The sequence below is a fragment of the Tinamus guttatus genome, unplaced genomic scaffold, assembly GCF_059628265.1.
Source record: "Tinamus guttatus ecotype Peru unplaced genomic scaffold, ASM5962826v1 Tinamus_guttatus_pri_ptg000384l, whole genome shotgun sequence".
Lineage (NCBI taxonomy): Eukaryota > Metazoa > Chordata > Aves > Tinamiformes > Tinamidae > Tinamus > Tinamus guttatus.
In genome coordinates, this window is record NW_028288918.1 from 1,337,466 (window position 1) to 1,365,289 (window position 27,824).

Here is a 27,824-nt window from a genome sequence, read left to right on the forward strand (position 1 = left end):
GAATTGGCCGTGTAGTGACAGGAGGTGTCTGAAGAAAACCTGAAGGGAGATCTACTCAGCTCTGCAGTGTATCCTCCAAGTCTGTTCCCAGTCTACAGTTGCATGGCTTTGAGAGGATCTTTGTTAAACATCTGGAACAGCAGATAACATTTGCTCAACCGTAAAACTGTCTTGCCTATAACTTGATACCGGGTGTAGGAGTAGATGGCTCAGCTTCCTCCTGGCATTCGCTTCATCACTTTATTTTCAAGAGATCAATGGTAAGTCTTGAAGTATGTTACTGATCTTTATTTTGTACAAGGTGATAAAGACAGTTCTGGTGCCTTATTCTATTTTTACCTTTTCATTGCGGCATGCATAAGCCAGGAAAAAAATAGTCAATTGTGTAAGAAATAAATATTGCTGTAATTAAAATGCTGATATACACTGATGGGGGAACCTGCTTATGGACTGTATCCTGTAGGATTGATCCCATCATCAATCCTACATTTATCAAGTATGTTAAACCCTCTGTCCTTTCCTTGGCAAGGTAAATATTTGAAGGAATGAATTTCATGTTTTTATTTTCAAACTCGTAGGTGAGGAGAGGGCTTGTTTGTCTTGACTAGATTTTTTTTTTCTCCAGAATTTGATGTATAGTAGAGACTAGTAACCTAACTAACTCAGTTTTTGTTCTTCCTACGGTAATATTGTAATATCAGTAGTGTTTAGAAAAAAGAAAAAGAAAGCTAATCCTGGAAGCTCTTCTGAAGTCTGTTTGGATGGCATCAACTCTGGTGCTTTCTCAGGGAGAGAATACTGAATCAATTGTGTGTGAATAACAAAGAAATAATAAATGAAAGGCCTAGCACTTCCCATTTGAGCGATTTTATCTCATATTTTCTCTGTTGGAGCATCAAGGACAAAGTCATCACAGTTTTATGGCTTGTGAGGATGCCTTCAGTAATGGAGGTGAATAAATCATAGTATAACTCTTTTTGAAATTTTGTTTGTAAATATGACAGAAATAGAAAAGACAACTTGTGTTATGTAGAAGTTTATAATTCAGACAATGACTGAAGATTAATTACAAAGTAGGAACCATAAGGTCCTGTGTGGTACCAGAGCTCTGTATGTATGCACGTAGCATTATTTGCAGATTTTTATTTTAAGGTCAAGACTGGAAGGAGACAGTAGATATAGTCTTATTCCTGTGTATTGTTGAAAGTGTAAATCCACTAAACATTTCTCCTCTTAAACAACTGAAATGTATATGCCGAAGGTAGAGGATAGAGTAGATAACATTTCTAGCTTTGTTTAAAGCCCTTGCAGTGACAGGAAGTTTATTATTACCGACCTTGTGGAGAGCAGCTCTGCAGAGAAAGACCTGGGTGTCATGGTGGATGATAAGTTGACCATGAGGCAGCAGTGTGCCCTCGTGGCCAAAAAGGCCAATGGAATCCTGGGCTGCATTAAGAAGAGCATCTCCAGCAGGTCGAGGGAGGTGATCCTGCCCCTCTACTCAGCCCTGGTGAGGCCACATCTGGAGTATTGTGTCCAGTTCTGGGCTCCACAGTACAAGAGGGATGTGGAGCTGCTGGAGAGAGTCCAGCGCAGGGCTACAAGGATGATCAGGGGCCTGGAACATCTGCCCTATGAGGAGAGGCTGAGGGAGCTGGGCCTGTTCAGCCTGGAGAAGAGAAGGCTGAGAGGGGATCTAATCAGTGTATATAAATACCTCAAGGGAGGGAGTGCAGAGGACGGGGATGGTCTCTTTTCAGTGGTGGCCACTGATAGGACTAGAGGAAATGGCCGGAAACTGAAACATCAAAAATTCCATAGGAACTTAAGGAAAAATTTCTTAACAGTGAGGGTGACAGAGCACTGGAACAGGCTGCCCAGAGAGGTTGTGGAGTCTCCTTCTCTGGAGATCTTCAAAACCCGTTTGGACGCAGTCCTGTGCCACGTGCTCTAGGTGTCCCTGCGTATGCAGGGGGGTTGGACTAGATGATCTCTAGAGGTCCCTTCCAACCCTAAGCATTCTATGATTCTATGATTCTATGATTATCACTATAATTCAGACATATTGCAGATGCTAATCAGGATGAGTGAAAGTTCCTTTTCAAACGTAAACTGGTTAATTATGTTCATGTACTGCAGATACAGTGCACTGTCTCAATGTCTCTATAGTCTCTATAAACGGCCAATTCTTGTTGTTAGAGAGGAAGGTGAAATAAAAAATCCTATATGCAATAGGGGAAGGAAAAAACAAACAAACCAACAAGCCTGTACTAGCCAAATTGACCACATAGAAAACCACCGTTAATGGCCTGATCTTAGTAGAAACTGGATGAGGCTATGATATGTGAGATCTGATTATCACTATGTTTTATGTGGAACTGCCTTTTAGTGGCCCCTGAAGGAAGAATATCAAGTCAGCAAATCAGCTGAGCACAATCTAAGTGCAGAAGGAACTACTACTGTGTGATCCTGTCTTTATCTGTGCATTATAAAATTTCCTTGAAAAGCTAGATCAGGTCAGATGTTCTAAAATAGTGTTAATGCTAATGTGGTTTCTCTGGCTGTGAGAGACCATGAAAAAGGATTTCTTCAGTTATTCCCAAATAATCAATAATGTTTGTAATGTTTTCATATGGTAATACATAAGTATATAAAAACACTAAAAGTGAATTGGAGTAATAACATTTTCAAACCTGTTTTTTTATATTATAGGTACAGAGCCTTCATTTTCATTCTCACTTTCTTATTATATGCCAGCTTCCATTTATCAAGGAAACCTATTAGTATAGTTAAGGTAAGCAATATTGTGTCCTTGTTTAAACATCCTTGTACTCCTGTTAAACAAGGAAATACTCTTCCTTTTCAGTATTTTCTTTTTGTGAAAAGCAGTGTTAAACTTTAACTTGGAGTGGTTTAAAAGATGACAAAATGATAAAGGTGGTACACAGTGTTATTTACTTACACTTTTGTGAGACCACTCCTAGAATATTGTGTATAGTTCCCTTCTTTGGGCTTAACATTTTGAACATCTATACCTGTTCTTACCACTGTTCATGTGAATTAATCTAATGAATAGATACATAATTGAGCATTGTGCAAGGTTTGAGAAAAGTTGCTTGTAACTGATAAAATTCTAGTAGCATTTACAGGACTTTGCCAAATGCTGTTGAGTAACTTTTTTATAATTGTGCACCTGGGTTTCTATGGGATTTTTTTTTGACATTTCTAGTTCTACTCCTGTTCTCAGTGAAGCTGGTGGCAAAATCCTTTGGGGCTGTCTTGTATGTGACTGATGAGCAAAAATGGGTAAAGTGGGTTGATGTTAGTGAAGCATCTCTGACACTGAAGGCTTTTCATTAGTTCACTATAGGATGCCATTACCAGCCACATAATCATCCTTTTGTGTAATGGGAACTTCACTTACGTAAATGCCGCTGGCTAATTTAATATAATAACCTGCTGCTGCTTCCAGCGGGTTGTATAGAGCTAGAATTGTTAAATTTGCTAGGATATGGGATTTAGTGGGGGTCTATTACAAGGGAGTCTTCTGTTTTTAATTTCTCCTTCTAATTCAGGGAGAGCTGCATAAACACTGTGGTGCTTCTCATGAAGTTGAACTCCACTCCTACAGAGAATATGCCGCCCAGATTCAGCCTGTCAAAAAGTCATTTAATGTGTCTCAGTGTGGCTGGGAGCCTTTTGGTGAGTGTTTTTTTCTTTGGTTGTTTTTTCTCATGATGATGTGTTGATACTGAGAATTAGATTATCTGCCTTTTGCTGTGTTCTTCATGTGCATAGGTGTTCAGGAGATGTATTTGGGGTGCTTTCTTTTGAACGTTCTTGTTGATATTGTGAAGTTTTGGCACACCTTAAAATAATTTTTCTACTTAAAATCATTTAAGCAGCTGATGAAATTTTATTTGGTATAACTGTGAGATGTTTCATTAGAGTTTCCATCAGAAAATGTCCTCGTCTAGAAATTTGTATTTGTCTTTAAAATGTTCATTCTGAAAAAAAAAATGAAAAGAGTAAAACCAAGACATTATAATCTTCTGTTTCTTTCTACTGTCTCCTCATCTTACTGAGTAGCTCATAAACCTGTCCCTTTATTTTTAAATAAAGGGCCTAGTGATAGTTTTATAATATGTTACAGTGTATGTTGTAAAGCTTTTTGTTTTTTTTGTTAATTCTAAAAAGTGCTTATTTAAAATTAAATTTTAATGTAGGCACAGAAGTAGATATTTTTATATATATGTATATGTAATATAAATACTGTTGGAAAGCTTTTGGTACATTTAACCTGATCATTTGTTTTGAAAATGTATTCTTAGATAAGAGCAACTACAAGCAATTACTGGGAGCACTGGATTACTCATTTCTGTGTGCATATGCAGTTGGAATGTATCTGAGGTAAATATCACTCTTGAAAGCTTGCTTCATATTTTTATACATATTTTTATACTACACTGCTTCTGAACTACTCTCCTACCAGAAAGTTTCTGGTGAATACAGGCAAAACTTGGCTGGCATGCTCCAATCTCTGTGCTAGCTGCTGTGAGAAAAAAAAAAAAAAAAAAAAAAAAAAAAAACAAAAAAACAAATTTTCCTCAATATCCAGAGATATAGTCCCTGCTGATATGTAGAAATATTCTTATCTCCCCACAACTGCCTTATGCTGGAATGTTTCACAGCTCATGATCTGATCTGTCTTGCTTCATGTGGAGGTAGCATGTGTGTCCCCAAACAGCAACTTTCTTGTGCAGACTAATAACTGTCCTGGCTTCCTTTTAGTAAAAGGAGAGAAGCAGGCACCTCCTAAAAGTCTAGTGAGCCCATCTTAAGAGGTATGAGATGAGCTGCCACTTGGATGTTCCTCTTTTTATTGACTAAAAATGGAACCCTCTTGAGTAGAATCGTTAGCAAGGAAGGCGAGTCTCACTCTCAATGACTGGAGACATTGGAGATGTATCACAGCTTGCAGGTCATTTGAAAAATGATTTTGTGAGGAAACCAGTGTGCTTCAGGTGAGTATCTCCCTGAAAGATGACTATGTAGATGACAGCACTTGGCAGCTGGTGGATATTAGCTGTTTGTTGTTTTATTAGTCAAGTACTAAAACCTGCTCATTTCATTTTGAATGTTTCTGTGTGAGGGGAGAAAAAAAAAAAGCAGCTGCCTGTGGAGTTTCTCCTCAGAATTAAATTAAAAAACACAAAGCACTTTATTTCTGAAAGGTTTGGTATGGTCTTGCTTTAATCATATCCTTTCTTTTTCTTTCCTTCTACATTTCAAGTGGTATAATAGGGGAACGGCTACCTATCCGGTATTATCTGACATTCGGGATGCTTGCTAGCGGATTCTTCACTGCACTCTTTGGATTGGGTTATTTCTATAATATACATAACCTGTGGTTTTACATAATGGCCCAGGTAGGTATGCTGCTATTTAGATACTATGAGTTTCTGTGGTATTTTCTGGTGTTGTGTTTTTTCGAGTGCAAACAATGATTAGTGGTTAGATGAAAAGATATAACTGCTGGCATATATTATGCTATGAAAGGTAATGAGAAACAGAAGTGATAGAGTATATAGCCTCAGGCTTTATTTTTAAAAAATATATATATTTTTAGGGGAAGAAATCTTTACAAACAAATTAATATGTTTCAGCCTGTGTCAAATGACTGATCAAATCTTTGCAAGCCTTAATGTGGGAGAGTGTTAAAACAGATGTATTTACTTTTGTCAGTCTGCCAAGACCTGAGTGACACATCCTAGATTTCTCTGCAGGATAATTATATTTATGCTGCTAATGATAAGTAGTTTCCCACACTGCTGTGGCTTTCTGTAATGAAAATCATTGTCTGGGATTTCTCAGAGTACTTGCAGATCTGATAAGGGAGCACACGTACATATACCTTTGACCTAAAATGGAATTTAGGTTAGAACCAGGATATGATTTGTGCTTCTGCGTCATTGTAGACAGGTCCACACCTTGCATTGCTGCTCTCTTTGTATTTTATCAGTAACAGTTTCACAGCTGGAGTGTGTTCATGACATGGTGCAGTAGGGCATGCAGTGATGCTCACTTGCATATTGAAAGCTTAGAACCATTTCACTTGTCACCTGTTTTAACCACGTCACTGCACTGGTGCTGTTGGGCTACTTCCTTTCTAAGACCTGAGCCAAGTCCTTCACCAAGAACCTAACTGGTTCCTGCACAATGAAATTTGAATATGTGGTAACATCACTGTGTTTAGCTTTTGCATTACTGTGCTGTGATCTTTGAGTCAATGTGAAATTGACTCCTCAGAAAGGAGTTTTCTAGAAGTCAAAGCAAGTTAGGATTCCACTGTGACCTGTTCAATATCTAGGCTGAAACAGTTCCTACTACAGCCTCGTGATAGCATGTCAAGTTTGTCCTCTCAGTTTATGTTCAGATTTCTTTTATCTCTTTCAGTATTCATGTTCAGAATTATCCAGTCTCCCCTAATTAAAAGCATTTGTGTAGGCTTCCTTTTTCCAGTGCAGCACTGGGCAGGAATTGTGTAGGAATCTCACTTATTGCAGGGTGTGTTTGTTTATTGTTATTTTTATATGCTTTTCAGATCGTTAATGGGTTGGTGCAAACTACTGGCTGGCCAAGCGTCGTTACATGTATTGGCAACTGGTTTGGAAAAGGAAGGTAAATAATATGTAATCCAAAGTAATTGAAGTACAAGTCAACACATTCGGGGCTGTAATATGAAACAAGCATTTGGGTGGATCCTTGAGAAGAATTTTCTATGTTATTCTGGTTAGTTTACCTAAACAGTTTAAAACATACTCTCTCATGTCAGATCTGTATTCTGTAGTAGCTCTCTAATCTAATCTAGATATTTAATTTTTCAGAAGAAGTATTTCAGAATTAAAAAGAATTCTTGCAAATCTAAAACTATTTAAAGTTAGTGTTTGTGTCTTAAAGCAGTTGCTAGGGTATTTTCCTTTTTGTTGAATGCTTTTTTTCTGATAAACTTGAAGAAAGTAAAGGATTTCATTAAGGAAGAAAATAGATAGGATAGGTATTTTAACTTTTCTTTTTGTCACTTTTTTTTCTTAACTTTTTTTTTTTAAAAAACTCTTTTTTCTTTTTAATCTTGCAGAGAGGTCATTCATAGTGTGTGTGTGTTGTTTCAAATTAGGTTGCTCCAGAAAAAATATATTGAAGACAAAGTAGTTTTCCCCGGCTTAAGGTGGAAAAAAAAGTCAACTGCCTTGACATTAGTAGGATTTTTGAGGTTTACATTAGCCCAGCTGGAGTTATCGTGAAGCAGCTTTAAGCTGGGATTTCCAGGCTGACGGCAGTCTGATGTGTCAGCTAAGCTTGTGTGCCAGTATTATGTTCTGTTAGTGCATGGTAAGACCAGGAAGTGCAGAAAATACTGGATTTGCTCTACCTGTCCTGTACAGATTGTTTTCCTCTGCATGGTATGCCTAACGTGTTCTCAAAGCATCAGATTATCTGTGCTGTGTTTCGGCTGGAGGACTTGCATTCCCTGAAGCATCACATTTAGCAGGCATGTGCTATGTAATATGCACATGTTTGCTTTAATCCAAGAAACTCTATCTGTGAATATGCAAGCCCTAAAGATGCCTTTAAATTCCATTAAATGCACAGTAAACTGTGCTGTGCACAGAGAAGTGCTGAGAGCACTTCTATTAATGTTCAGGTACCTTGAAATTGCTAGATGAAAGACTGCAGCAAAAAAGGAGTAATAAGGCTTCAAATATTTCAGTGACACTAAAGATGAACAGGTTTTTGATGCACTTTTCTCGCTATAATAATACTTATTCTTGGAATAATAAGAAATGTTTGTCTTTTTTGACGCAGGAGAGGTTTGATCATGGGAATGTGGAATTCACATACTTCAGTGGGAAATATCCTGGGATCCTTAATTGCTGCTTACTGGGTGTCTACCTGCTGGGGTCTGTCCTTTGTGGTGCCTGGTGTCATCATTGCTGTGATGGGGATTGTCTGCTTCCTGTTTCTTATTGAACGTAAGTGTGTTACTCTGTTAAAAGCCATGTTGGTGAGGGAAAATCAGCTGTTTAAAGTATATGTAATAGTTTATTCAGATGTAGGCAAATGCTCTTCAAATTACAGCAATACTTGAAAGACTTCTTCCTAGAACACTATATGGAGAAAGACAGATATGTCTGAAGAATTAATATGCTCAGACTCTGGCACACCTGAGAAAGTACCACCTCAGAATTCAGTATCGTGTCTTCTATAAACTCTGCATGTGCATTTTAGCAGAATCTCCCATCTTGCTGCAGTGTATATGCAGTGCTACCATCCAATCCATGTTGTCCATATTCTCTATTACAGGATCTAAAAATCAACCAATAGAACAAGTTTTATTACTTTGATTGTGCTGAAAGAAATCAAAAGAGAAAGATTCCTCCTTCTTATCCTTACGTGCACCTGTGTACATTCGTATATACAAGATAATATTGCTATAGCTTTTCCAACTCACGAAATAAAAAATCTGCAGGTATAAGAGGAGTGTTGTAATGAGCTAGTATGCCTGACTAGCACTCACACAGTTACAGAATGGGAAGGATTCTATGGAGCACCATTTGCTTCTCCCCTGTCAGCACAACTGGACACTTCTACCAGGACTGCTTTTGTATCATCTGTACTCTTGACTTATTTGGAGTGAATCACACAGTTGTTTCCCCCCAGATCCCTCAATAGTCTACATGAGGCTGGACTGCTAGAAGTGTTTTAAGATATGTTATCCTTATTTTCCCTGTTAACCTTTTGTGGTATTGTCTTTCAGACCCTAAAGATATAAGTTGCTCCTGCACACCTTCCAGTGTAAGTAAATACTTTTTCTATTTAGATTTCTGCCTTCTAATATACATATTTACTATGGGAGTTCAGGAAATGAGGTGATCTGTGTGGCCCTTCTGTGTCAGAACAGGGTGAACGAAAAGGTGGATGATTAGTTTGGGGTTTTACAGTGCATGTACTCATTATAGCAGAAACATGTATGCTTCCTTTGCCAGTGTGGTAGCAAGATGTAGCTTTAAATTGTTTTTAAAAGGAAGTCTTCTGTTTAAATACTTACATAAAGTTGTTGGTTAGTTAAGCACTTTTAAAAAGTAAGTTGAGAATGTGTTTAAGCTCCAGTACTGAGATGTTTGTCTAATGCATTTGGCACAAAAGTTCATAAGACTCCTTAAGTGCTCAAAACCAAGTCATGTAGAAAGCCATGTCTGTACTAGGAAAAGAGACATATCTTAGAAAGCTGTAGCTACCACATGGGAAGATTATTCCTTCATGCAGCTGTGAACCAAGGGCAAGGAGGCAATCCAAGCAGAACAAGAGAAAAATAATCAAGGAAAGAGAACAAAATGGAGAGTTTTAGGATATCTTTCTGGTAACAATGTCATTTGTTTAGAAAAATGCTTGCAGGTTCATCTCTGTTTTATGCCCTGTAAGATTTTGGTATCTGTTCATATGTGCTGTAACCAAAAGGCTATTTCTTTGGCTGCCAGGAAGCTGCGGGCAGTCATGGTCTTGCCACATTTTAGACAAGTTCTTTAAAAGTGTATAGGGGAGGAATGGTAAAGAAGGGCTTGAGGTTTCCTGTGTGTGAGGGCTATTGAGGAATGTGCTGGAGAGAAGGTTCCTAGGGAATCTCAGATGTTTTCTTAAAATAAAGGATTATACTTTATCTTCTGCATATATACACACACACAAGAAGGTATAATTGACACATACATATATGCATATATATATATACGCATATACATATATGTGTGTGTCAGCTATACTTTCTAGCTGCAACTTATACAAGCAAGTTGTACAAGGATGATTTGCTCTTTTTACTCCTTCGCTATCAGTTTTAGACATACCGTTTTTTACATTTTAAGTGCTGCCTTTTTCTTGAACGGTAACTGAAGGCAATTTGTCTTTTATAGCATGTGTTTTTAATGGTCTGTGGAGCTCCTTTCTTAGTGTGTTACTGTGAGATAAGATGTATTCACAATAAGCTCTGTATTTTTCGTTTAATTCTTTTTTACTTCTTTTGAGTTTTACTCAATATGAGAATATTTTACTGGAATCTTAGAGATGTTTAAAAGAATTTTTTCACCCTTGGCTTTTCTGTAGTTCAGAAATGCTCCTGAGAACATTCCAGCTGTGTTTATAATATTTTTACAAAATATTCTGTTAAGCTTTATAGGTGTCTACCATTTACTTCAACACATTTACTGAAAAGTGTAACTAAAGAAATCTGCTCAATGGATTGCTCACATATTTCACTAAGAATTAGTATAGGAAAAGTGACATTCAATATAATACTCAGCATGATATTTTTAATAAAAATCTATCATTTTAGGAGCTTTTTTTCCCCCTTTCATTCACTACCCCTCCATCCAGTCGCAGAAAGGGGATATCATTTGACTTGATCTTCTCTAGGGCAGCGCTAAGGGCTCTCTGGGCAGCACCACTGGTGCAGCCTCGCTGTACAGCACTGCATTTGCCCTGCTGTTTCCCTGGAAACCTTGCTCTCCAGAGGAGAACCAAGGGCATCGGCTTTCCTTTCCCCATGCCATACATTTGCATTTGCAGCTCTTGGAGAGGGTTTGTAAAGTGCTTCCCCACACTCCTTGCACTTTTCTCAGATTAAGTTTTGCCTTTGTCTCGGGAAGCTGTTTGCCATTTGAATGGCATGAATACCTCGCTCAGTCCTGTGTGGTCTGCAAAGTACAGTGGGTTATAAATTCTTAATGAATACGGCTTGCAGTTTCATTCACTGTGGGGAGAGAGGTTTTATGAGCTGAGTAAATTGGTAAGATAAGAAGTTCCATAAGATATCCTAAAAATGCAGATGTGTTAGTGACCATATCTGACTGCTTAAAAAATAACAACTGCTTATAGAAAGAAAGTAGACTGTGTTATAACTTGGAACAAAAAAAAAATCAGCTTTGCTGAGCAAGGAGTGGAATTTGCTGGCAGGCACAAAATGATAACTGTCTTTTTATGCTCAGTCATTTTGAGAAGCAAAACATGTATGCTTTTGCCAATCACTAGAAATCCTTTAAAATAATAAAAATTATGTATAATTTTGTGTGTGCATATATGTATATATACACACACACACACAGATATATGCATATATGTATATAACTGCTATACTGATAATGCTGTAGCAGATCACTTCGGACAAATTTTCGGTTAGATGCAAGCAGCTGTGCCTATTACTACCAAAAACTGAACTTCAGTGTAGTAAGATGAAGTGGGTTAAATTTAAACACAACTACAATACATGCTTAACATGAGTGACTTTTTTCGGATGGAGTTATCTTAATATTCATAAATCATATTCATCTCTTTGTGATATTACTGTCCTGGATGAATTTGGTCCACTGTTTATTTGCAGCATATTCACAAGTGCAGTATTTCTGCAGAGTTTACAATGGTGAGTGATCTCATTTTACTGAGTTGCTCAGAAGGGCAAGGGAAAGCTGAGTAGAGACCCCTGGATGTGCAGTTCTCATGCTTCCTTCACCAGTTTCTTGAGATGTACTTTGCTTGCTCTTATTCACCTTTGCTCAGATTTATCAATTTGCAATTTGTTTCAAAATAATTTAAGTGTGGTAAAATGCATTTAGATGGGAGAATATGCACCTTTCCAAATGGCACTACCCAGGAAGTCAGTGTGTTTTATCATACATTAGCACACTTTGATAATGGATATTGGAGAGCAGATTTAATAGCAATTATAAAACATGATGATTTAGAACTTTTTTATTGCCTCTGGTCACTTTTCTCACAGTATTATTTTTATAGGTACATGTGTTTAGTTGCAGAATGTTCATACAGACCTCTCTTTATGCTCTAGAAACTTTATTCAACATGAGCTTGTGTTTCCAGGAAAAATGTTCTTTTAAACTCCTGCAAAAAATACTCGTGCATTTAGAAGATAACAGACTATAATTTTAATCTTCTGAAAAGCAGAAAAAAATTCTAAGTATTAAATGTGCATCCTCAGTCTAGTCCTTATCCCCAGACACTTCTTCCTTACCGAAGTAAATCTTATTTTTGACAGTTAAATGAAAGTCTTTCAGTTTTTTTCTCTGTTGTTTAGCTGAATAAAGATGTAGATGACTTTTCTATAGATAATAGATTTTCTGCCATATAGATTGTAGTAAACCATTTTCCAAGAAGAGCCTAGTTTTCTGTAAGAAAAAAATGTAAAAATGTTTTATCAGACCCTGGGGGTTTGGGTTTTGTTTGTTTATTTTGGAGCATGAATGCCAAGGATTGCTTGTGCCTGTACACTGTGCTGGACTGCCAAAATCCCTACACCTACCCTCACCTCATAAATTTTTGCCTTCTTAGAGGAATATGTGAATGAATGGCAGTTTGTCTAAAGGAAACTTCAAGATACATCCTTGAATTTTTGTTGGTCAAGAGCTGCTGAGTGCTTCACCTTGAATTGAAATGTCTAGGATGGGCATTCACTTCTGATTTTTTCATTCTGTTTTTATCTTTGATGTGGAATTCAGGATGTAATTAGACACCTAGCAAACTAATACCTTATCCCTGAAGAATTACTCAGAGCTTCTTGTCGTTTTCACATAGGTTAGGTTATCCTTACCTGCCTGCAAACTACATGCAAGTTGTACATTTAATTCAGCAAAAGAACCTTAGATTTTCCAGCAAAGCTTTTGGCCTAGGATCCCAGGGTTGACATTTTCCAAGGAATGCTTATGTTAATAGGTAGAATAAGTAGAAAGCAGTATTATTTGCCAAGATTCCTCTGGGACTTGAAGGAATGTGCAGAATGTGGATGGGTGTGATTTGTGGGAAGGCCTCTGCCAGAGCTGCCTGGAGGGGAGACAGTAGAATAGGTTGCTCCAAGACTGTCTGGGAAGCTGGAGCTCGCTCTGACTTACCCTGTTTTGTAATTTCAACGCACTCTGCACTCTGGTAGATCTTACGATACCAACCATGGCCTCAGCTGCTGTTTGGAGCTCCCCAGAAGCACAGCAACTCCTTGTTACCCCGCTTGCCCCTTGGCTGTTGCTGGATAGGAAGACTAGAGCAAGCATAAGAAAATGGCATAGGCTTTTTGTATCTTCAACAGGCAGAGGAGTGAAGAAAACCATTCCCCCCCCCCGCCCCCCCCAAAAAAATCAGCTCAACTTCTGTATTTGCTATTGAAGTAATTTGCTAACTAGAAAATAGAAGTTTGAAATGCCAGTGAATATTCAGTGGTGAAAAAAACTGTTCAAGACATTAAGAATGGTGTGACTGTACTCTGAATTTGGTACGTTGTTTTTATGTACAAGAACGGTATGAAATCAGCCCTCAAGTAGGGGTCGTAACAGTTTTATATAGAGATTGCAAGAAGTCTGCCTAAAAAGGTTTTTTTTTTTTTTTTTTTAAAAAAAAACAGTGATTACATTAGAGATACTCCATTTGGGGCTGTGTTTACTGTCTGATAAGCAGATACTTTTGTTGTTAAGAAATGATTAACACTGACATAAGCTTAAAAAAAAAAGAAAAAAGAAAAGAAAAAATATTAGGAGGTAGCAAGAATTTTATTGTTTTTTCCTCCTCTCTTTCAGAGTTCTAAAGCCTCCTTGAATGGTGCAGGTCGATTCAGAGTCCAGATGCCAACCTTAAATGCTAAGGAAAGCGGCAAGTCTCAGGTAAAATGTAGTATCTATTGTGAAAAATATGGAAAACTTCTTCATATAGAAAAAGTTCACATGGAATATTTACAATAGATTTACTGTGGGTAAAGGTCAGTCTTTGCTTTAGAAATCTGAAAATGTATTTTCCTTTTCATATTCAAATGTAATGCTGAACAAGAGCGTTAAGCGTTATCTAACCTGTATGCTGCCAGCCAAGTTGAATATGGTAACATGATTCCTCAGTTTTAGTTTAAATTACAGCAAAAAGAAATGCAATACAAAATATTTTCAAGATTATACATTTGAAATCTTTAAACTACTTCTGTTGTGTGTCAGCTCCTTGCTCTCTCACTTTTCTCCTTTATTAATGTAATAGATGTATGTACTTGCAGGATTATGCATGGAGACAGAGAGTTCTAAATATGAGCAGTTATTCACAGGAAACCTGCTTAAAACTTGTAAGTGTAAGTGCTGGTAATTCTCGCTGGAAACTGAACTCTGGATTTGCCCATTCATGGGCAAAAAGAAATTTTAACTTAGGATGAACATGAAGTGAAAAAAATCCATTTCAAGCACTGTATTTGTATTCATTGCCCTTGGGACACACATCCTGTGAGGATCACCTTTTTATTATTATTATTTTTAAAAAAATTCTTCAGACTTCTATGGGAAAACGGAAACTTCATGTTCTTTTTCATTCTTTACCCACAGAATAATAATCAGTGCTGATGAAAAAGTTTTGATGTTTTTGTTAGGGAAACATTTTATTTTGATTTTCATTGACTCTCTCTATCTGCCAGATCCACTCCCTACTCAGTTTACTCCTCTTCATTGTGGGCTGCTCAGGAACAGTCCCCCAGAAATAATTTGTCAATATTATCCCACAGCCAGCTGGAAAATAAGGAAGATGCTCTAGGAGTTACTAGATAATAAATGTAGTTAGCAGTTTTGTAGGCAAAACTGACTCTGTTAACTCTTTTTCTTTAATACTGCTATTTAGCACCTTCAGAGTCACCTCTGCAAAGCATTTGCAGACGCACGGGCAAAGGCAGCGTAGCTGCTTGCACTGACCTTCCCAGCCCAACAGAGACAACCCTGACAGTGAGGCACAAGAGCGCTTGGTGCTGGCATCCTGCTTGTTAATATTCCTTTATATTCCTTTTTTATTTTCTTTTCCTTCTTATTAGCTGGGATGTTTATTTCTAGCATGGAATACAAATAAGGTTTTTAAAAAAATCTGATTGTCTCGGCTTGGGACCTCAGTTCTTCTGCCTGCGATAGAAGATCTTACTTCTGTCAAAGTAGAGTTGAACTCTACTTTTTACAGTTGTTTTGTTCCAGATATGTGCAGTTGATCATTACTGTTACCTTTTGTGTCTGTGGAAACAGCAGATGGTTAGCATTTATGAGCTGGTTTACTCCAAGCACACTATGGATGGAAGGATGGAAGCTTTTAGTGATTTTTTTCGTTGACCTCTTCAAATACTATAAAAAGAGAAAGCAAATATTCAGATTATGCAGTGACTGAAAACAGTGGGGGGTTTTTTTGCTGTGTGGCCCAAGTAACTCCACATGTCCATTACTGCTTCTGTCAGGTTGGCCTCTTTAAAATTAAAAGAAAAAATTGGGAGATAATGAATCCTTCCCCAGAGATCAAGAGTGTGCCATATGGCTGATCACATGATCTGTCAAGCTGACAAAGCTGAACAGTCTCAGCCAAGTGTATACTTCTATTTTATTTTTTTTTAATCCAGACACATGCAACATAAAAATCCCATATTGTCAATAAATGTCCTCAGCATGAGTTGTTGGAATAACGTATTTGTGCTTTGGTCACTTACGCTTTGGTATTCAGCCCTCTTTGCTTTATTAGGTTTAGTCACCTGTTCAAGAAGTGAGCAGTATTATTTCAGAAAGTCCTGATTAGGTTTGCTGTATACAGGGCATGAGATTCATCTAGTCTCTATCCAGACATATCTTCCATTTACTTCAGTGGGGAGTTCAGCTGAGTAAAGTTGTCAGCATATTTTTTAGCATTAGTAGCTGATGGTTCAAATCGTTGCTGTCTAAGTAATTTAAGTGTTGAAGTTGCCCCAGTAATTCGGAGGATGAGTCGTGGTGGAGTGACTCAGGTGCCATAGTGTAGGTGTGCGGTGCCATTTAAGACGTCCCTACATGTCTTTTTCCTGTCTTACAGTTCCTGCTTCTGCAGGTTGCAGGGTCTCCAATAGATTCTGCATTCTATCTGTCAAACCTATAAAAATGTTTTGGATGTCACAAGGTAGCTTCTAAAACTATACTAAGTGTCCAGGTTCAGGCACACAGAGGGTTTTCATCTTTGTAACTGCTGCTGTAAATGGAATGATGTACCAATTTATTTTTACTAACATACAGCCAAAAATATGTGGGTGATGATTTTTCCCTAAGTTTTATTTCAAATGCACAGCAACTGAGAGAAAGAAAACTATGTAGAATGCATCTAGCTAGTAAGAGAGCAGAGCTATCTAACTGCCTGAGAAGGCAGGTGGAAGTGAGGATGGCCACATTCTGTCCTTTTTCTGAGTTGGCAAAATTTAAATTTCTCTGTTCAGCTGTGAAGTGTAAATTTCAAGGTCTGTTCTGAGAATTCATTTCAGTGCCATGGGTGGAGAGAAATTAATAACACAGGTCATCCCAATCTAGCCACAAACATATTTTGCAAGTATACTTAGCAGACAGTGGAATTATGAAAGCAAAATACTTTCTAGGGCAAGAAAATGAAGACTTTCTTAATCTTCAGATTGAAGTGCTCAAAAAAAAAAAAAAAAAAAAAAAGAACATGTGAAAAAATTATCGGTTAATACAGAGCACTCCCTGTCCATAACTCACCTGAAAATGTTGTCTTTATTTAAATCAATGAATAGGATGTTGTTTGGATAAAGCCTAAAGAATGAACTTAGTATTTGCACAGCAGGTAGATCATACATAGTTTTACAGAGAAATATGTTTTAATACCCAGTAGATTCTTGATTCTAGTTAGACTACCTATGTAGTTGTGTAGGGGAACACTGGAGATTTTATATTGTTAAGCCACATTTAAATATGTGTTTTTTTGTAACTTAAAATCTGTCAGAATGTAACAGGGACTTGATTAGATAATACAGTGTACACTCTCAGGCACAAACGGGCTTGTTTCCCTATATACTTTACATATCCAAATCAAGAGATTTAAGAAGCCATAACTTTCTGTAATAAAAGCACATGCAATATTTTAAAATGACTTTAGAATGATTTTCTTACTTGATACGTGTATGATATATTTTTTTTTCCTTTTTTGTGTATGTTGTTGCTGGGGGAAATTACAGGATCCAGAAATGCAGCATTTACTTAATGACAGTGAAAACTGCACCGTGTCACTGAACTCTGGCACTGCAGTCACTGCAGAAAGCAGACAGGGGACATCAGCTATCAGCTTCTTTGGGGCCTTGCGAATACCTGTGAGTACATAGGCTCTTCTTGCCTATTCCTCCAACAGTCGTGTTTCTCCTGCAGTTCTGAATGGGGAGGTAGGTGGCATTAGTGGTGCATCAAGAGCTTGGGTTGGCAGCTCTCATGTATGTAAAGCAATATTTTGATATATGTGATAAAGTGCCACCTTCTCAGAGGGGAAATGAAAACTGGCTCAAGACGACCCACTTCTCCAGTAGGTCGATAGCATAAGGTCATTGGTAGTATCTTAAAAATTACAGATGTCTTCAGTACCTACAAAAACTGTTTTTTTAAAAAAAAAAACTTGGTATAAGTAGTACTCGCACAGCCTGTGTTGTAAAAGTTTACACTATTAATCTGATTTGAAAATATCCCTGTATGTCATTTGGAGATTGAGAAGGGAAGAGCAGGATAAGTCTATAAGCACTTCATCTTCTCTTCTCTGCATCTAAACTTCCTTCCATAGCTTCCTTTTACACTCCTCAAAGTTGTTTTTAAATCTCCTATATAGCTGATATAGAGAAAACAAACAACCCCAGCATTCAGACTGCTGGAAAAGAAGAAAAAAGAAGTTTCCTTTAATTCAGGGATAATCAGGCTATGCTCTAGGGAGCATGATTAGAATCGTATCCAAATTTATTTGGACTAAATGTAAAGGTAGAGGAAGAAGTCCCCAGCACCCAACTGCTGTATCCTCACATTTTGTCCCATCTCAACCCTCTGTCTCAACTGGTTTTCATATAAAAAATGAAAGTAATAGTTTAAAAAAAAAAAAAAAAAAAAAAAAAAAGCTGCTGCTACCTTGAAACTCTATAACTCCTGCTCTATTTTTCCTGCCTGATGTTAGGGAGGATCATGACTATATGTGGAGTCAGTGCATGTCTGTTGGCCCTGCAGATAGCTGCAGTGCATCATACCACAGATTTGAAAAATATGTCTCAAGCTGAGAGATGCCAGATAGTGAGGGGAATGTAGATAGCTTAATTTGGCAATTTAGTGGCACCTCTGTGCAGTAAGCACACCTTTCATATACCCAGCAGGAAAGATGATGGAACAAATTATTTTAAATAAGCATCTGCCATGTCTGATGTGGTTTTGTCAGCTACTGATTTGAAGGCCTGTGTCATACTGGTAACTGGCTATATGTAGCGCGTTAAGTAACAAGTGAGGTTATCCTTATCTTAAAAAAAAAATGGGTCTGAAGAATACAAAAAATACGCTTCATTCTCTGGTATATAATGTAATGCTGCTATATGGCTACTTAAGAACTCTTTACATGATGAAAATAAGTGATATAGGTTTCCCAAACAGTATCAAATCTTTCCTGTTTTTGGTTTTTTTTTAATGTTCTCTCTTTTGTCAGTTAAGTACAATTAAAAGGAGACAAAGTGTATGAATAGAATACCAGCCTGTTCTCACTGTAAGTGTAGTGTATGCTTGAAAGCTTCTTAAGAATTCTTGAGAGAAACTAAAAGCCTAAAATACTGCTTAGGAAGTTTTTGAAATGATCTTTGATACAAACAAACAGAAGTCTATATGAAGGTTCTAACTTCCTATTTCCTTTTGTTCTCCTAGGGGGTCATAGAGTTCTCTCTTTGTCTTCTGTTTGCAAAATTGGTGAGCTATACTTTCCTTTTCTGGCTTCCCCTCTATATCACAAATGTAGGTAAGTATGACAGTAAGAGAGAACAAAATTAAGCCTAAATAGTGTCTGAAAATATGAGCTTGAAATAAGTAAGAAAATAAACATCACTGCTTCTGAAGTAAGCTATCTTTGCTACAGTATCTGGAGAGAAACCACAGTGTGTGTCTTTGTCAATCACAAGGTTTGCTTTAGATTATAGAATAAAAATATTTTTATATTTTAAGTGTTTAAAGTGCCTTTTCTGAAAGTGTACCAAAAATATAAATAATTTTCTTTATCTATGTACTACTACTATTTTCTTCTTTGCTGTAGAATATAGAGGAAATAATTTCCTCTAACTGGAGGAACTGATGTTCTTATGAATCATTGTGTAGCCTTTAAACCCCCAGCTACCTAAAAAGGCTGCGGTAGACAAGTATAACGACAACAACCAGCAGAGAGAGGCAGGTTAAATGTCAAAGGAAGATGCACAGAGTTGCAAATACTGTACCTAAGGTCTGTTGTGTGGGCTCCAAACAATCAGTGCTCCTGCAGGAGTGTATATCTTGAAAGCAGGTGCCTGTTAATGGAAGAATTGATGATATTTAGAACAGTTTTCCCATCTGTGCTTCGGCTGATTCATTTTCAGTGGTTACGGTAGTGCCATTGACACCACTGTTTCAGCACATAACTTTTCTTTCAAGTGTTTTTCTCAGACTTTTAAAAAGTACCAAAGAAGTTCAGAAATTCAGTTCCTTTTGAAACTTTATGCTAAATGAGAGTATACACAAACACTGGTCTCTTTAGAGTCCCCATAAACTGTGTAGTTTATGCTATGCCAAGCAGGGGGCTAATAATGTAATTATGAATATTACTGGCCATAGCTGACCTCTTGAACAAAGCTCAGTGAGTGACCCAAATGTATGCTAATCATGATTTTAAAAGAAAAAGCTTAACTTACAAGTATTTGTTACCTGTTTATGAATCTAATCATTAAGCTTGGAATATATCTGACATATTAATAAACAATCATCTCTATTGCTTGGACCGTATTAATACTTAGAGTGTTTAAATGCCCTGCTATGCAGTGTAATCATATCCAAAAGATGTAACACTGAATAACCAGCTGCAATATATTCTTACATGACACTTATCAATATGTAAGAACACCTTACCATAGCTTATCCTGTGAATAAACAGTACTGCTGTAAGATACTTTTATCCTAGCCTGACAAGATTGTACTGAGGTCCGTACTTTGTGTAGTCTTGAAATGAGACAAATGTTTTATTTTTGTTGCTAGAGCATCTTGATGCCAAAAGAGCTGGGGATCTTTCTACGCTATTTGATGTGGGTGGAATCTTTGGTAAGTTTAATATTTCATCCTTAATCAGACCAGTTTAGAAAAACCTGTGTGGCACATACAACTTGTACTTACTAGTCTTGTGAAAACTTCCTCTAGACCTTCTTAGCCTGCTCCAGCCCTGTGCAGTTGCCATGCTCCCATTACTGCTCCTGTGTGTAGTCATTGGCAAGTACAAGAAGCAGGAGGTCTTAAACTGCTTGGAGTGACTGCCTGGAGAGAAGAAAAACATGTCTTGTTTGCCACTGTAGCTAAAATAACTCTTGTTTTCCCCTGGTTGTGATGAAATATGCACAGAATACAGCATATAATATGTTGGAGCTGAGCTTATTTTTCCATGTGAAGAGTTGAGGAATTGGCTTTACTGAGCCCTTAGCTGGGCACAGCTGTATGCCAGAATGGAGCTCCCAGTGCACAGGCATCCTGCACTTCAAAGTAGCACAACAGTGGTTTTTAAATATTTCTATTCTCTATCCTCTTGTGGCTACTCAGTTGGCCTTGGAGTAAACAAAAAAGAAAGAACTGTTTGCAGCAGTCATCTTCTACATCAAACCTAGTTGGGTTAATAAGGATATTACTAAATACGAATTATATTGTCAGTCCTCTATCCTGTGCTGTTGTATATAACTTTACAACAGTATAGCATAGTTTTAATGTAATCTGGGTTGGGTTTTGTTAAATATATCTGATACCTAGTGTGTAAGGCATGTTCAGAGCATGTCCCTCACATCTCTAACTTTTCTTTTAGGTGGAATTCTGGCTGGCCTAGTTTCAGATCGGCTGGAGAAAAGGGCATCAACCTGCGGAATGATGTTACTGCTGGCAGCACCCACAGTAAGAGTTTGCTCTGAAAAGAGCATCTGCTAACTTTAATAGCAAAATTAATGCCAGATCCAAAACTGGCCTGAAAAATTGACCATATGAGCCAAGGTAGAGATTTGGGCTGACTTTACTGAACAGACAGGTCAAATGCATTGCATGTTACGGGATTCTATAGAAAATCTATTACTCTTTTGTAAAATGTGCTGTCCAGCTTTTAGCTAGTATTTTAGCTGCTCAAATTACTGTGCTGTTAGTGCTGGAAAACTGACAACTGTGTATATCAGGTGCATTTTTCTTTAGAAATGTTGATGCTGTTGTGATCTGGCAGCTAGAGAGTTTAAAACTGAAGGGTCTCATCATATATCCCTTTCTTCTGAGATGGCATACTGGATGGCATTCTGAGATGGCATTACTTTTTCTTCCAAACGCATCAAACAACCATCATGTTGTGGTCTATCAGGGTTTTTATAAAGCCTAGGAAACCAGAGCTGCTTTTCACATATACCAGCTAAGATATTTTTTAGTTAGCATGAAGCAAATAGGATCCATAGTATTAATCCCTATATTTGTATTCTAGCATGTGTGTTTTTTCATCTTTACCACAGTTATACATGTTCTCTGCAGTCAGTAAAATGGGCCTCGAGGCTACTATAGGTGAGTATTTTAACTCATTTTCATTTTCTGCCTGGCTTTATGTAAATTTTGCATTCATGGTCCTTTGCTTTTCTTTCCTTCTTTTTTTTCTTTTTTCTCCCTGAGAGGGAAAGTGTGGAATCAAATTCCCTGGATTTTTTTGTTGTTGTTCATGGAGTATAAGGAGAAGGGCTAGGAAATAAATAAGGGGTAGCAAGAGAAAAGTGATTTAGATAGTACCCTTTTGCCTCTTTCTGGATCTTGTAATGTCAGCACAGCCTTTGCTGAATTCTCTATGCTGAATGTCAGCAATGTTTAAAGACCACTTTTTGAAAGGAACTTTGGCTTTAGTTGGCATAGGCTGAATTCACTTGGGACTTTCTGTCTGTTAGCTCAAAACAAGAGTTGAAACACAAGTGCTGACAGCAGTAGCTCACCTACCCAGGGGACTTGATAAGTCTTTGGGCCCTCTGGTGCTTGGTGCTGCACAAGCCAAGAAGGGAATTATTGTTGACTTCTGTGAGCATCCCCTACTCTTATGGTCCAGTTTGGTTAGGCTTTTCCTTGACCTGAACCACCAAGATCCATAAAGGGTATTTTGACCCAGTCCTGTCTTATATTATATTTAGAAATTCCCCTCATGGAGTAAACATTGCAGAAATACATTTAGCTTTTTCCTGCTTTACCCATTTTGGAATGGAATTCAGGGGAGGCCAGGAATGATGTAAGCTATTTGAGAACTGCAGGTAATGCCATCTCCTGTTACATCTGGCATCCATTCCAGGCAACTCACGTCTCCTCCCTTTTTTCTGATTTGCAACAGTGATGCTGCTCATCAGTGGTGCCCTGGTGAACGGCCCTTACGCGCTCATCACTACTGCTGTCTCTGCTGACTTGGTGAGTTTGGCTTTCTCTCAGTTTGCAGTGTAGCAAGTTTGGCCTCTGGAGAGAGCCTGCTGGCTTCTGCAGAGTGCTCAGTGAAAGGCCTGCATTGACTCTAAGCAAGTAGTTATGGAGCTGGGTAGGCAGAGCATTGAATTCAGCAGCTGAGATTGTGTTTAGTGTTTGTGCGTTAGTATGAGTTAGTCTGATGCTTTTGAGGGGCTTCTAAATTATTCTTGTCTGCTAACAAGAGACCAAAGATGGAATATTGTTGATGGCAGCCCATGATGAATGTGGAGTTTTGCAAGGGCAAGTCTTTGTGTAGATGCCTTCTCTCTGCTCCCTATTTATACTTTGCATCTTTAAACATGAAGGAACGGGTATGTATGTGTGAAATGAGCTGGAGACTTCATTCCCATCATCATAAAAAGTTACACTTGACACACACCTTTACTTTTGCCCATGCTACCTTCTGCCCTTTCTTCTACTGCTCCTTCAGCTGTGTGCACATCCAGATGGATAAGGTCTCTCAGTTACAAGTGCCATGTGAAAGCACCAACCCTCGTACCTCTTATTAGCTGGGCTTCTGAAGGTTGCCCTCAAAGGTGCGGGCTCATGAGGGCACAGAGCAAGAGGTAGAAGTTCTCTGACAACAAACGCACTAAGCACAAGGAAAGGAGCAGGGCCACAGTTTCCATGCTTCCCCTGAAACCCTGTCTTTGCCCCATAGCTTTTGGCAAGGAGGCCACCGTGCATTGTCCATTTTTATCCATATGTTTGTGAAAGGGTCTGCAAGCTACAAGTGGTACAAGACACCACAAGAGCCCTAGCTATTTCATGGAAAGGGAATTAGAGAATTGAAACCATGACTTAATTCCTCAGATGGCAACAAACAACCACCTGACATGAGCAAAAGCAAAACACCACTTTTTTTCTCTTCCTATCTCGCTACTAAGTAATTTCTGGGTGGTGTTTTGTTTTGTTTTTGTTCTGAACAGCTGTCAGAACAGCAAATGAAAAGTTTCCTTTTGGTCAAGAATTCTCTGAGAGAATATGAATATTTTGGTTTATAACTGTAATTTCTAGTGCTCCTGTATTCCTCTTATGATAGTGATCTTTTTCCATTCTGCAGAGCTCTGAGTTAGCAGAAGGGGAAATGATGGCCATGAATACAGCCTTGTAACACATTGCAAAGTGCTGTCCTTGCTACTTGAATCCACAGCCTGCAGAACAGAAAGCTTTTTTTTCTTGTTTTTTAAGAGGGTATGATTTAATAAAGGGAAATGATGCGAGGCAATAGATTGGGGTGGAGGGCTTTTCTAAGTAGTTATTTATGGGTCTGAGCTCGGATATTGAAAGCAACTTTACTATGCACATCTGTTGTACAGGGGCTTGAAGTAAATGCCATTGTAGGGACTTCTTCTAAGCTCAGCTCAGAATAGTTCTAAGGAGTCTTTGTCACTTCAGGGTACCCATAAAAGCCTGAAAGGGAATGCAAGAGCCCTGTCCACAGTGACTGCGATCATCGATGGAACTGGATCTGTAGGTGAGCCAGAGCTCTGCCTTAGCCACTGTAGGATCGTTAGCCACCAAAGGATCTTTGTGAAAATGGCTTTTCTCCATTTCTCATTTTGCCAGGATTCAGCACAGTTTTGGAAGTGGGGAATAGAACTAACCTAGCCTTAAGCTTCGCTAGTGGTCCCAAACCTGACAGAGGAGGCAAGAGGGTGGTAGACTGATGCTGATGCACAGATGGCAAAACTGCACAGATGCCATGGGGCTGTTTCAGAGTTCAAGGATGTTTTAGTCACCCCATTTGTGCCGGCATGCGGTAGGGGATCCAGTAGGATTCATTCTCATGCTGGATGGGCATTTTTGAGTCAAAGGATGGCATTTCTCAAACTTCTAGTCTTCTAGCTTCTCCAATGTTAGGTTCCTCATTGGCCTGCAGCTGCGCCAATAATATATTGTGTTTTCTGGGTCCTTTTAATACGTAAGGTAATACTGAATTAAGGAGGTGGAAAAATTGATACTCCAACCCAGAATAGCTGTTTTTCCTCATAGTAAATCTTACATTGCATCGTACTGACAATATCGATATTGAATTTTAGGTGCAGCTTTGGGGCCTCTCTTAGCTGGTCTCATCTCCCCATCTGGTTGGAACAATGTGTTTTACATGCTGATGGTTGCAGATGCATGTGCCTTGCTAGTAAGTTTAAAAATACTATGGAATTATGATGTATTTCCTTCATGCCAAGTTATTTATATTAAAATGCATTTTTTTTTCTTTTGCAATTCCGGACACTCTCTTGTAAGAAACTTGCATTCCATTTGTACAGGCAGAATTCTGTGCTAGCCACCTCAGGTCTCCCAAAGTGTCACTTATTTATTCTCTCCTTCTGAAGCCCTGCACGGAAGCACTTGTAAAAGGGCAGGGTGTCCGAGAGGTGCTTGGCAAATACTCCCGCGTCTCTTCTGGCAGTGCCCACACGCAGCGTGGTGCCTGCGCCCCGCTCTGCTCCGCGTGCCCTGCGGAGGGGCTGCTGCCGAGGCCCTCAGACAACGCGTGCCTAACGCAGGAAAAGGACAGCGTTTGCTTGAAGTTTGGATTGAGACGTTTGCTTATTTTCTCTAAACTGAAGTCAAGCCCAAAATTTTAAACCATTTATTTCCATATTTAAGTTACAAAATATCTAGAAATTAATTAATTAGAAAATAATTGAAGGGTGTTCTTGGTGGTGGTCAGCAGCTCTACAAAGGCATTTTAACAGAATTTATAAAGCTCTGTGCTCCTGAGAGCATCAAGTCTGTGTTGTTGAGATAAATCCTGCTTTTTGTAATTCTTGTTCTTTGCAGTAGCACAAATAGATGCCATTTTTTTGGCTGATATTTCTTCAAAGATACCTAGATATCTCACACGCTTATCATACACCTCTGAAATGTTAGGTTACTAGTACTTAAAATGTTGAGAAAACTTCCATTTATGACAGTGTGCCTCTGAGGATAAGGAAGCTTATAACAGTGAGGAACTCTAGAAATTCTATCTTTGGGAATTCCCAAATTTTGAGTTTGACAGTCTTAATCCTACAAGTGCAAATAAACATGAGTGACTTAAAAGCTTTAATCACATACTTATTTTCATACACACATTTTTTTCAGAACAGCACCTAAAATGCAGCTTTTGGAGCATGTAGATATCTGCCATGTTTTATTGAAGTCTTGGGTTCCCTCTACTGGTTTCTTTCCAGCTCTGCTAGTGAAGTAAACTTGGAAAACCACTGTTTTTGACATGCAAATTTGTCTATTGCTTGTTCATGATGCAGACTCCTCTTCCAAACTCTTTTTGAAAATTATTTTTATTTTATTTTATTTAACTTTACAAGGTAATGTTTCAAATGAAAAAGTCTTTGAACGACAGTGTGCATCTTACCTGAAATCTTAGCCTATTCGCATATCTCTGTAGTTATTAACATATGTTAATGTTGCTGCTATCTTTACAGTTCTTACTCCGTCTTATACAGAAGGAGCTCCGGTGTAATGCAGACTATAACCTGTAAGTATTATGCCTACTGATTCTATCTAAAAATGGTTGAAAAGCACGTTACTGACCCATTTTCTCATAATATCTAAAAGTAAACAAAGTGTTAAACTTTGTGTGCATGCATATCTCTGTCTGCTTTATTTCTGCTTCAAAAGACTAATCTTATTTTGGTACTCTAAATGATGACAATTTTTCTTTAAAGCATCTTATTTTGAAAACAGATTTCTCTGTCATAGTTGGTTTTGCTTTTTTTGTTAGTTTTTTGCATATATATAATAATATATAAAATATATATATATAATCTTTCTTCAGAAAGATTTTCAGAGGGTGGTGATCAGCGGTGCAGAGTCGAGTTGGAGGCCTGTAGTCAGCTGTGTCCCCCAGGAGTCAGTCCTCAGTCCAGTCCTGTTCAATTTATTCATCAATAACCTGGATGAAGGCACAGAGTGCTCCCTCAGCAAGTTTGCTGATGACACGAAACTGGGAGGAGTATCCAATAACCCAGAGGGCTGTGCTGCCATCCAGAGGGACCTGGACAGACTGGACAACTGGGCGGTGAAAAACCTCATGCAATTCAACAAGGCCAAGTGCAAGGTCCTGCACCTGGGGAGGAATAACCCCAGACACCAGTACAGGCTGGGGACTGACCTTCTGTAGAGCAGCTCTGCAGAGAGGGACCTGGGTGTCATGGTGGATGACAAGTTGACCATGAGGCAGCAGTGTGCCCTCGTGGCCAAGAAGGCCAATGGGATCCTGGGGTGCGTTAAGAAGAGCGTCTCCAGCAGGTTGAGGGAGGTGATCCTGCCCCTCTACTCAGCCCTGGTGAGGCCACATCTGGAGCATTGTGTCCAGTTCTGGGCTCCACAGTACAAGAGGGATGTGGAGCTGCTGGAGAGAGTCCAGCGCAGGGCCACAAGGATGATCAGGGGCCTGGAACATCTGCCCTATGAGGAGAGGCTGAGGCAGCTGGGCCTGTTCAGCCTGGAGAAGAGAAGGCTGAGAGGGGACCTGATCAGTGTCTATAAGTACCTCAAGGGAGGCAGTGAGGAGGATGGTGCTGGCCTCTTTTCACTGGTGGCCACCGACAGAACTAGAGGTAGTGGCCACAAGCTGAAGCATCAAAAGTTCCACGGGAACTTACGGAAAAATTTCTTAGCAGTGAGGGTGACAGAGCACTGGAACAGGCTGCCCAGAGAGGTTGTGGAGTCTCCTTCTCTAGAGATCTTCAAAACCCGCTTGGACGTGGTCCTGTGCCACGTGCTCTAGGTGACCTGCGTGTGCAGGGGGATTGGACTAGATGACCTCTAGAGGTCCCTTCCAATCTTAAGCATTCTATGATTCTATGTTTCTTGCTTTCATCACACCACATGAAGGTGAGGAAAAAGAAGCTATTTGATTGGTTGTTTTTTTGTTTTTTTTGTTTTTTTTTGTTTTTCCAAAGTCTCCTTAAAGAAAGGGGTGGCTTTGACTTTATCACCATTTAAATTGAGGAAAAAGTGACTGAATCAGTGGGCTTAAGCAAAATAAATAAATAAGGCCCCTTTCGCTATAGTTTTGGAAAAGTAAAATGGTTGAAAAATAGAAAAATACATAGCATAGAATAGATTCCACATTTTGAAATTAGTGACTGGTATCTTTCATTTATAAAATTTTCCTTCCTCTGTTCTTTCCCAGGTTTAAAGAACACTGAGCTAGAAGAACAGGCTTGGAATAAAGACTGTGGAAGTGATCAGAGCTCTTCCCTGGAAAAAGCCTTGTGGAACGTTCTATTCTATACTCAAGAGACTCTACTTGGTGAAGGA

General features: G+C 38.6%; 1 protein-coding gene across 2 annotated transcripts; it reads left to right on the forward strand.

Moving 5' to 3' along the window:
* On the forward strand, positions 1–27,824 carry SLC37A1 (solute carrier family 37 member 1). 2 transcript variants are annotated; one of them, XM_088530654.1, is made up of 20 exons: positions 1–260; positions 2,713–2,794; positions 3,576–3,702; positions 4,332–4,410; positions 5,294–5,429; positions 6,605–6,681; positions 7,867–8,033; positions 8,819–8,856; positions 13,623–13,706; positions 14,084–14,149; positions 17,036–17,167; positions 18,735–18,825; positions 20,085–20,147; positions 20,893–20,978; positions 21,572–21,620; positions 22,423–22,496; positions 23,949–24,027; positions 24,593–24,690; positions 25,982–26,034; positions 27,697–27,824. In XM_088530654.1, exons 1-20 carry the CDS (start codon positions 205–207, stop codon positions 27,710–27,712), a joined length of 1,653 nt encoding a protein of 550 aa, XP_088386780.1. In that variant the 5' UTR covers positions 1–204; the 3' UTR covers positions 27,713–27,824. The 2 variants fall into 2 exon arrangements, with proteins under 2 accessions (XP_088386780.1, XP_010225464.1); XM_010227162.2 differs by lacking the exon at positions 14,084–14,149.

Excerpts from the sequence above, each read along its gene's own strand:
- SLC37A1 (XM_088530654.1), top strand. The coding sequence starts at position 205 with ATGGCTCAGCTTCCTCCTGGCATTCGCTTCATCACTTTATTTTCAAGA. Across the intron at positions 4,411-5,293 it reads GCAGTTGGAATGTATCTGAG|TGGTATAATAGGGGAACGGC; the intron begins GTAAATATCACT and ends CTACATTTCAAG. Across the intron at positions 8,857-13,622 it reads GCTCCTGCACACCTTCCAGT|AGTTCTAAAGCCTCCTTGAA; the intron begins GTAAGTAAATAC and ends CCTCTCTTTCAG.